At 46.2% G+C, this 10,692-nt stretch overlaps 2 protein-coding genes across 11 annotated transcripts in view; one reads left to right on the top strand and one right to left on the bottom strand.

The window, feature by feature from the left end:
• Positions 1-113: 113 nt before the first annotated feature.
• The window catches only part of ZDHHC3 (zinc finger DHHC-type palmitoyltransferase 3), a 36,059-nt gene continuing 25,480 nt past the window's right edge, over positions 114-10,692 (top strand). Inside the window, exons 1-2 of one of the 10 annotated variants that reach the window (XM_069811074.1) lie at positions 1,995-2,135; positions 3,033-3,223. The gene's annotated coding sequence lies outside the window, so the exon portion shown is untranslated. Of the gene's footprint in view, positions 288-1,974; positions 2,136-2,271; positions 2,426-2,478; positions 2,844-2,911; positions 3,224-10,692 lie in introns of those variants that run through there. The other 9 variants (XM_069811082.1, XM_069811109.1, XM_069811063.1 and 6 more) reach the window with 9 other exon arrangements.
• On the bottom strand, positions 1,986-2,750 carry LOC138688377 (WAS/WASL-interacting protein family member 2-like). Its single transcript, XM_069799629.1, has one exon. The coding sequence runs from the start codon at positions 2,748-2,750 to the stop codon at positions 1,986-1,988; it is 765 nt and encodes a 254-aa protein (XP_069655730.1).

The following is a 10,692-nucleotide window of genomic DNA, read 5'->3' as shown; positions in this document are numbered from 1 at the left end:
CGCACTGCCCCGCACGCACGCGCTCGAGGCGGGAAAGCCCCCGGGTGGCCTCAGCCGCCGTTCCGCTCGCCGAGCGAGTAGTGGATGTCGGGGTCTCCCCCTTCTCACAGGCCAAGTGGGATGTGACAGCAGTTAAACTCCCCGCGGAAAGCTTTCACAGGGAGCAGGCGCGGCGCTCCAAGTGCCCGCGGAGCGCCCCACGTCCCGAAAAACGTCTCCTCCAAGAAGCTGACGCTCCTGGTAGACCAAAGGGGCAGTGCCCGGCTCTCTGCCTGCCCTGCGCCAAGGTAAAAGCTCCTGAAGGAGGCTGTGGAAATACCTCAGTGATCGGGAAGGGCTCGCGCAGTGATGAGGAAGAAAAATGAGGAAAGGCAGAGGTTTTTTTACCTCAGGGAAAGGTCCGAGCGAAGTGCAGTTCACGGGGCAGGTTGGTGCAGGAGCAGAGAAGACACCCCAATGCTCTCATTAGGAGAGTGCTGTTGGTCCTGTGCCAGATATCCCTGGGAAAGTAGCATGGGAAATGTAATTAAAAACTCATGCTATATATTAAAGCAGTAATTAAGGGGTTTTTTTGACAGCCTTAAAGAAAAGTTTCATAACGAGTGGTTCATACTGTAAGTTTCACACTTTTTTTGCACAGCTCCTGTGTATAATTTTCAAATTATTTTAAAAGTTGCCGTCTGGCTTCACGCTGATGCTTGCTTGGGTGAGATTGACCCATGGTTTATGAGGGTTCCACAGCACACTGCCAGAGTTCACCTGGTGAACTGCTTCTCAGCAGGGAGAGCCAGTGGTGGAGCCTGACTGAGCTGGGAGCTGAGGTTTGGGTAGCTCACTCGGAGGAGGTGAGCAGGGCCAGGCTACCGTCCTGGGCCAGGGGAGTGCCAGGCAAAGGCAGTGCCCATGCAGAAAAGGGGCCTGGTTTATATGTTCTCCCTAAATGGCATCTGCCAGGGCTGCCGTCCAGCACAGATGTACCCTTCATCTGACCCTGCAGCGCGGTTCTTGTGTCCTCACATTCCACGTAGCAAGGAGAGATCAGAAACTCCCTTGTAGAAGTGAATTCCTGATAGGAAAAAAAAAAAAGGGTTAATGCAGGGGCATCCTATGATTCCCACTGAGAGCATGGGGAGATGATATTCTGGCTCCTGGTCCTGCCTGTCTCGGGGCTTAACCCACAGCAGCTAAAGGCTCCAGCTGCAAGGAAAGAGCGATTTTTATTTTTTTTTTTTTTTAATTATTTTTAAAATTTTTTTCCCCTCTATTTTCCCCCCTCTGCCATCCCAGCCTGGGGTCTACCTAACGTGAGCCGAACTCTTGCACAGTCCAGGGGCTCAGCTAGCAAATCCTGTTTACATACAGACAGCAGTTTTCCACAGGCTGGAGAAGCCCGGGTCTGGCTCGTTTTTCCTCCGGGATGGCGGAAGGCATGCCCCTCGCTCTGAAGAACGCTTCCTAGGGCATTCAAATTCTCCATGCGAGGCAACTGTGAAGCTTATCAGACAAAAAGGATGCCAGTTGTGGTTGTGTGTTGGGTTTTGTTTTGTTTTTTTTTTAACAAGGACAAAGCAATGTCTTTTCCTCTAACCTCGTTACGGCAAACGGATGACACGCGTTGGCTGAAATAAAACCAGCCCGAGGGAACCACCTGGAATGCAAAAATTCACACCGCATGATTAATGCCTGGCGAGGCCTTCAGCGCTGGAAGCAGCGGCCGGAGACGAAGAGTGTCAAGCGAACTTTGCTGCCGCTCCCTCTGCCAGCGACACCTGCAGCGATACGCTCCGTTCTCCTGCATGCCGTCGGATTTTGGATACCTGCACACCAAAAATACCCGAACTCGTCTGGGGCGCGGAGGCACGCAGCCTCTTCCCCATGTTTAAAAAAAAAAAAGGTAATTTTTTTTCCTCACAAAACCCGCATTTCCGCACCCCCCCTCCCTCGCCCGAGAACGTCAATGCGCACTAGGCACAGGCACGCCCCGGCTACGCGGGGCCCGGCGGCTGGGCCGAGCCCCGCCGGTGCCCGTCCGCGGGCCGGGCCGGGTCGGGTCGGGTCGGCGGCTGCGTTGCCTCCCGCCGCCGCTCGCTTCCTGGTTCCTCCCGGCGGCCGCCCCACCTCCTCGCCGAGCCAGCGTAAGGGCGGCGAGGGAGGGAGGGAGGGAGGGAGCGCGGGTCGGGGGGGGGGCGGCTGCGCCGCTGCCGCGCGCGGGCTCGGCGGGGCGGATGGGGCGCGGCGCGGGGCAGCCTCGGCCGGCGCGGCGCTGCGTGGCGGCGTTGGCGGCGTGCGCTCGCGCGCGCGGCGTGGGAGCGGCGGGGCGCGCGCCGGACCGGCGGCGGCGGCCTGTGGGGTAGGTGGTGCGACTGACGGCGGCGGGGAAGGGGACGGACGGACCGACCGACCGACCGGCCGACGGCGCGGGCAGGTGTGCGCTGGCGGACGGGGGGCGGGAGCGGGCCGCCGTCGCCCGCCAGAGAGGAGCGGCCATCCCGTCGCCGGGGCTGAGGCGGGGGCCGCGCCTGCCGCCTGCGCCGTGCGACCAACCGCCTCCCACCCCCAACCCTGCGGGGCCCTGCCGGTGCCCGCTCCCCGCGCAGCCGTGCGGGAGCCGGGGGTGGGGGGGTGTTGTTGGCGCGGCCGGCCAAGGACCGGTCGGTGCCCCGCTTCCCTCCGCCGGGGCCCCGGCAGGCGCTGGGCGTGCTGGTCGGTGGGTCGCGTCCCGCAGCGGCGTCTCCCGGAGCTGTCGGCATCGGTCGGAAAAGGGGAGGCGGGCTGCCGCTCGCCCCTCGCCGCCTGCTGATCTGCTGGCTTCCAGTGCTGGGCTTTAAATACTGCAAGGCTAAGTACGTTAAATAATACCGGGCTAAAGACGTGATTTGGGTCTGCTCCGGGGGCCGTTCAGAGCAGTATAATGTCTCCTTCGGCAGGAAATTCAAACTGGGAGCCTCCAGCCGTTCCGCCGGGGTCTTGGGAGTCTGTTACTGGATTGTGGTGACGAACCGGGGGTCCTGTAATCTCTTAATGCGTTGCAGTGATGAAATGTGCCCATCGGCGAGTGGCTGGACAGTGGAGCGGACCCTCTCGCTTCAGAGGTGGCCGCGGTCACCCGGCGTTTGACTGCGGCTGTCCCATGGCACTGTCGGGCTGTTGCAACTTCAGCATCGGGAGTAATCTGTGTTGAAACCATGACGCTGTACTGTGGCGGGTTTAGTTGGAGTGGATGGTGAGTTATATGTTAGTAGGAAGTAAGCTGGACTGTTTTTAAACGGCAGCTTCTAAGTATTACTGGAGTACTTCTGAAAAGTGATTTTTAAGACAAAGCAAGAGCTTACGGTGGCTCATTAGAAAACAATCTTCTGGAAAACATGGGCTCGGGGGAGGAGGAGGCAGCAGTCTGGTCTCTGATGTGCTCTCCCCCTGCCTGCATGTCTGTGAAGGATGCCAGGTGGACACCAGAGCTCGTTTAGATCTCCTTCCTTTGATCCTGATTCAGAAAAGATAAATGATGTATTTCGGCATGCAAGAGAGAGATTATGTGCCAGCCCCCTGACACAGCAAAGGTGTGCGATGTCAGATCGGTAGGAAAGGAGCCCAAATTCAGGTGGTCCTTCTGATACAGCGGAATCTCAGAGAAGGGGCTGGCAGGGTGCAGTGAGTGACTGCCTCTGATGCCTGGTGGTGTAGATAGCAAGGCTTTAGTGAGTACTGTGGTTTTCTTTGCTTAGTGAAAGCAACAGGTAAGTCCTTTGTATAGTGTCATAGGTGTTTCAGTGATAAGACTCATTATAAGGGGAGCCACATGTTAATTCATACATCTTTAGAAATGCAGCCCCACATGCAACAAAGATCCGGTCCTTCAAACACTACGACTCTGTCAGATAGCTCTTAGTGCTGTCTCACTGATGCAATAGTATTTGTCATACCAGTGGGAGCTGCTTGTGGTAGTAAGTTGTGTCTGACTGAATGCTCATTGAGAGTTAGAAGGAGCGACCCAAAGTTCCATGTGGTTATAGGTTTATAAAAGGACAAATGTAAGGTCTGCCTAAAAGCTAAAATATTTGTTGCAACATTTTACATCTATTGGGTATTTTTTGTGTATGTTTCTGCTTCCTTTTTAGTTTTCATTTTAGGTGGTGTAGTTACAGGCAGAGTGTGTATTTCAGTTTGAAATTGCTTGTTTGGTAGTAGACAAAAATGTAAAAATGTAGTTTAATCCAACTATTGGGAGCAGGTTGCAAGAAGATGAATGCTTAATTCCTCAGCAGATGCAGGTCTGCTGTGCCCAAGTAGTTATGTGTCTCTCCTGGGCAGTTTCCTTTGTGTCAGGAAAGAGGAGCAACTGATAGTCTTCGGTAGTATGTGTGTAGCCTGGGCACTGGTAACTCAGCTTTGGTGAATCTCTTCTATCTAAGGTGAATTTACTTTTCTTGATGGGTGGGTTGCTGTGCATATCCAGTAGAACAGGAGCTAACCATGTTGCGTAGTCAATGCAGTTTAAACCAAAGTGTTGCGTTATTTCAGGGAAGTGTGCTTGTGGAGCCATGAAGCTTGCTCCTGCAGACATTTCCTATACATCTATAATGGGTTATCTCTCCTGTAGAGGAGACTACAGGGTGGGTGATGGGCACCCACAGTGGTGTCAGTCTGAAAATGGCTTGGCTGTAGCTCAGCCAGTCTCTGCAGATGTTAATTGACTGAGCTTATGGTTTTCCCTGGTCCCTCTGCGGTGTAGATGTGATCTTTTTCTTAGGGCGATATTCTGGAATAGTTTTTCTGCCTTCCTGAGAGAAGACAGCAGGTAGTGTAAAACATGACAAGACAGAAAAGCTTGTTGTCAGTTTTTATTTTCCCTCTCCTGTGCTTAGCTGGTTGAAGCAAACCAGATGTGAATGGTGGTACCAGGAACATCATATTTGACTTGTGCATGTAACTAATCTGAAACTTAAGGTTGCGTTAGAGAAAATGAGAAGTTAAAGCTTTCCCATTTAGAGCTGCGTATTTCCTGGGTTGTGCAGACAATAAGAAAAAAAGATAGCCTGTAACTTGACTGGAACTGCAGTGCAGCAAGTCTGCCAGTAACACTTTACACATCGTCCTTTTGAGAGGGAGTCCAAAAGAGCGAGCCAGCTTGCCTCTGCAGGCTGTGGGTGCCAGAGACCTCCTCATACAGCAGTAGTTCCCAGCTACTGAGGTGCAAGGTGTTACAGGCGAGGTGCAGCTAGGTGCTGGCTCTTACTCCACAGGAGCACTGGCATGTTAACTCCTTTTGCCTGCTTCTGGCTGTGCCCCCAGGGTTGGGGGGGGTGCTTGGGAGTGCTTCGGGAGACTGGAGAGAGATTTATCTCGGCTTATAGCCCTGTATCTCTGCACCCCACCAGGTTACAAGGTGACCATACGGAACTGGTACTTTTAAAGGAGAAGGAATAGGAGTGCAAGGAGGAAAAAAAATTAAAAAGCAGAGGATAGGGATGGGAAAGTAGGGAAATGAGAAGGAAGGCTAGAGCACAGCTGGAAAAATGTTGGGATTCACTGTTCCAGGAGCTGTAATAGCAAGTAAAACAAGGACACAGAAAACTCAGTGTTAATGCCCTTGGACAACAGAGGAATGTTGAATGGGAGGAAACGCAAGGCCCTTGTTGATGTTTTTTGCTGCTAAGCTGGTGGTGGATGGCGTGTTTCTGAAGTTCAGTTTTGAGTTTTGCAATAATGCAGAACTGACAGGGGTGACCAATCATAAAGGTGGTGTGGCATGCAGAAGTTAAAACAAATGGGCTCAAGTTGAAACAGTAACAGTGAATAAAGGTAGTGTGAAGTACTATGCTATTTAAGAAAAAAAAACAACACTGAAACATACAGTCCTAGTGGGAAGGCAGTAGTACCGTACCATATATACAGAGAGGGCTATAGCAGGTGATAAAGGGAGATAGTAATGCGATACACATCTTTGTTCTTTACAATAACTACTTGAATTACTGATGTCCAATATAGCAAAGAATAGATAAGCAATATACTGTGGATTGCAGTTAGTCTAGTCTCCAACTCTGTGTTTTGAAGGATAACAGAATTAATGTTTACACACAGAAACCATATTTTTTTATGGAGATGGGGATCCCTTGTGTTTGCTAGTGCAAACAGTGAGCAAAACAAGAAGTACTTAGTTTGCCAACACATGAGTTCTTTACTACATTTCAAAAGCTTTAACACACAGCAGCTTTGAACGTGCAGGTTTTTCCAGTTCTTTGAATTAACAGCATAGGCTTCGTCTAGGCTAACTCTTAACATCACAAAGATGGATCATGACTTCAGGCCTTTTCAGGATAGAGGTGATAAATTTTTGGTCCCTGTTATATTAATGTGGTATTTTAATGTATGCCCTGTGTATTCTCTGTATTTGGTCTACATATCTGCTTAGCTGTAGTATTTGGATTTAAAATCTAAATGCCTTACAGCCTTCATACCTGTATCTTCCCTACACCTATATGGTAGGAAAGAAGTGTAGACTACAAGTGCGGGGAAAAAAATACGGCGAGACTGAGTGACTTGTTCATGCTTGTGAAGGGGGGGCTGTAGCAGAAGTGGGTGAGAACCAAATCCTGGGTTAGACCATCTGAGTGAAAAGGTATGTCTGATAGTTAAAGTGCTCTTTCTGCCTTGAAAGGTAATATTCAGAATACTTTTTTAGACTAGGATGGTTCTGCCAGCTTCTTATTATGATCAAAACTGTAAAGCTGCAGCTCTTATGCTTCTCTGGAAAATACATTCCTTATGCCATGAAACCAGTGTAGTTTTTAAAATAGATGCTAAATATAATACCAGTTGTATAGACAAACCTTCCCCCTTAATTTTTTGTCTTTCCTTTTTTTTTTTTTTTTTTTTTTTCCCTAAATGTTGATACAGGGCAAATTGAGAATTTACATTCCCTTAATCCAGTGGCTTGCTGTTTTAAGTCCTGAGTCAGCATCAAAATTGCAAAGCTGTCTAGAAGACTGGGGCAACTTCTGTTTTGTCTCTCATAAGGCTGGCTGTTCAGGATAACTCCAGTGCTGTGGGAAAGCATGACATGACACCCCCATTTGTTGTTTTCTGTTTCCCAGTGCAGTCCCTCCTGCAAGACTGCTCTTTCCTTCCGATACTTAGTCCAGATGGGTGGCAATGCCACAAAGCTGGTTTGTATTTATATGTTCAGGATTAACATTTCTCTTTTTACATAGGTTAAGTAGCTTGTGTGTATTTAGTCTATTGAGAAACTGTAAGATTGAAGTGACAGAATTTTTCTGTCGCCCTTGCAGCTCTGATAGTTAAAAAGTTACCATAAGTTATTTTGTAATGGTTCATACTTAATAACAGTTTTATAAAGTGCCTTCCATCTCTGATCAAAAGCTTATTAAGATCACTAACTTTGTGATTGATCAAGTCAGATCCAAGTCTGACCGTAATCTCTGTTGCCCTTGTGCCTTGTGTCCTGTTCCTAGATGTTGCCCCAATTTTGTCACTCATCCATAGTGGTCCAGTGTTTATGTACCTTGGACAGTAACTTCATTGTCTTTGTCTTCTCTCCTTTGCTCAGGCTAGCAGCTGACAGGCCGTGTAGGTCGGGGTGCCATCACTTAACAGATAACTCAGGCTCTTAGGTCAGTCTTTATTGCATTATAATTTATTTATACAATACATATCCATTAGTTAAACAGAAATGATACAGACATTAACCAGGAAGCTGTTACCATCTGTCCTGAGAGATTGTGTACCACGAACATTAGGATAGGAAAAAACCCATGTTTTTAATTGAGAAAACTTGGCCTTATTTTCCTTACAGTTCTACTAATGGAATATCCTGTGGCACAGTTGAAGTTGCTTTTTTGTTTAAACTGATGTAAATGAGAGGAGAACTGTGGGGTTTGTGCCTTATGTGGTTGCATCTCCCTTGAGCCTGTCACACTCAGCCTGATCCAGGCCCTCAGGATGGAGTTTCTGAATCTGACAGATATCTTTGAGGTAGTTTCCACCTCCCCCTGCTCTCCTTGGGGAGAAGTTCCCTCTACGTATTCATACTCACATTCAAAAATATTCTTCAGAAATGTACCACTTCAGTTGACAAAACTATGATTTTAGTGTGATCCATTTTTACTAAGGTCTTGTTCACACATGGCCTCTTCAAAACAATAAATAAAAATAAAAAATAGTACATTATGATTCATCAAAATAGTTAATGATGTAAACAGTTTTCTCAACTGTGACTATAAAGCAGCATTGTAATATAGCCACTTACTCCCTTTGTGTATAGAATAATGTTATAACTGGGTTACCATCTGGTTTGTGCGCTCTCTTTCCAAGGCAGGTAGTCCAAGCCTGTGCATTTAGCCTCAGAAAACACATATTTGTTTTAAGCCTTGTAATTTTTTTTAAGATTATTTTAAATGGATTTAATATAATTCACTTAATGATTTCTTTATGCCATTTTTCTTCAGTATGGGATCTGAAACTGTTGAAATTGCATGACTTCAATAGCCAAAGGTTTCAGGGGAATCGGAGAAGTTTGTGATACTAAAAGCAAATCCATAGCTGGTAATGTACTACTTAGGTTGAAACTGTACTCCTTAACGTGGCCTGAATTTCCAGAAGAAAAATGAAAATTTATTTATGCTAGGCATAATCCCGTTACCTGCTCCTGGGGTACTGGAGTAGGGCTAGCAGTACTGGCTTTGCCCTGTGATATTTTGATCTGAGTCATCGGGTGTCCCGTCAGCACAGCGTTAAGCTCCATGCCTGATCCTTCCCTATTGCTTTTGCCATTTTAACCCAAGAGAAGTAGTTTTTGACCTGTTTGGTGTTTTGGATTTGGGTTAGGTTTGTTTTGTTTGTTTGTTTGGGGTTTTTTTTAACCATGTGTGGAGTCCTGAAAATATTCCAATGGAAGTACAGCTCTCTATAGCAAATTTAAGCCTGCTAATAATAGGCTTGCTTTTTTTAGCAGTCTTTCACAGACCTGTTGGAAATGTCCCACTGACCCTCTGAGTTTTGTAAACCAGGGGTTGGAAACTGCCATGTTGATGGATATCTGGATGCATCTGCAGGAGACTGCCAAAAATGCTTGGCATAGCTGGGCTGTTTTGTTACACTCCTGCTGAACAGATAAAGCTTTTTAGGCCTTGCAGGAGCCATTAGGAAAAAATATATGAATACTAATATTGCCTTATTTTCCCTGCTAGAACTTGCTTTGGTAAGTTTTGACAGGCTTGTTGTTAGATTGGGCTGTATGAAAGTGTGGCAGGAGAAGCATAGGTAAATACCCTGTTAGTTAGAAAACACACTTTCTCTCATTTCTGTTGCAAAGGAAGATTAAATATGCAGTGTTTTAATCAGGGCAGTTTTACGTACAGAAAAATGAAACAAACTTCAAAATGACCTCTCTTGCAGTTCCTATTGATGTGGAGTTTGTTGGTTTTATTTAAAGGGACATCCTGTCCTGTGGATCTAGCTCGCCTAGTTTAGCTGTCATGAATATAACATGACTGGTTATGTATGTTTGCTTCCTTTTTATGACAGTAAAAGTTAACTTCAGTGTTGTTTGTCAGGTCTCAAAATACTGTCAATGAAGTCTGTCTCATAAAAGCTATTCTGAAGTATGTCTTTAAAGTATATAAAACCCAAAACTGAAAACCTCAAAAAATGCCTGTGATCTGCCCTGGTCTCACTCTTTTTTTTTTTTTTTTTTTTTTTCCCCCCCATTTTTTTCTCTGATTGTTTTCTTGTAATTGGCAGAACTTGAAATTCACTTATTTCATATGACAAAATGTAACCTCTTCCCAAACTTTAATGTTAATAGACTTCCGATAGAGGAAATAGTTGCAATGTGCATAGTAATACTGTAGTTTTGCAAGTCATACCCATGTGCTTGACTTTACTTGCATGAGTAATTGCATGAAAATCAGCAGGTTGACGATGGCATGAAGCTTGGTTTAAGTTTTGTAACATCAGAACCTCAGTTAGCTTTCACGTACGCACTGGGTGAGGGCCCACATCATTCATTAGTTCATTCTTAATGCGTTCTTTGGCAGTCATAGGCCATTAAAAAATAGATCTTTTACATGGCTTATGGCAGGTCAAAAGACAGTTATTTAGTTTGTATAGGGTGTAATAGCATATTTTAAGTGTCCATTGTAGCAGGAAGTGGATTTTAATGTGTTTTATTTGCATTTCTAATGTGTATATCACTTTTTTTTTATTATTCCTGTAATGCCAAATGCCTTCCAGATAAAAAAGAAGAAAAAATCTTTGCTCTGACATGTCGTTAACCTAAATTGATGTGTGTGTTGTCATTGTATCTCACACTTACCTAGTGGCCTCTCTTGTAGCCTGACACTGTGATTAAGTTCTTAAGCCCTTTGCCTTCATTGTTTACATATTGTTTGCTCCAGAGCAGGAGGAACTGACATATTCCATCTGTGTGTTATAAATTAAGTTCATATGTGGCATGATTGAAGGCCAGACCAGTTAGGGCAAGTTACTGCTTCCTCCCCCCACAATCTTCTTTTTTTTTTTTTTTTAATTGTTTATATGAAAATACCAGGTTGGACAACATAAACAAAAACAGATGTTTGTGTGTGTTAAGAACTGGGAATTAAAAAACCCCAAAACCTAACCAAGTTGTGTAGAAGAGAGGCTGAGACACTATGCTGCAGTAACTTGACTCTT

Source organism: Haliaeetus albicilla, chromosome 2, assembly GCF_947461875.1.
Source record: "Haliaeetus albicilla chromosome 2, bHalAlb1.1, whole genome shotgun sequence".
In the NCBI taxonomy this organism is placed as follows: Eukaryota; Metazoa; Chordata; class Aves; order Accipitriformes; family Accipitridae; genus Haliaeetus; species Haliaeetus albicilla.
The sequence above is the reverse complement of the archived record's forward strand: the minus strand, read 5'-3'. Positions and strand labels throughout refer to the sequence as shown.

Bases quoted from the DNA above. Each gene is read 5' to 3' on its own strand.
- LOC138688377 (XM_069799629.1), bottom strand. From the start codon at position 2,750: ATGCCGACAGCTCCGGGAGACGCCGCTGCGGGACGCGACCCACCGACC.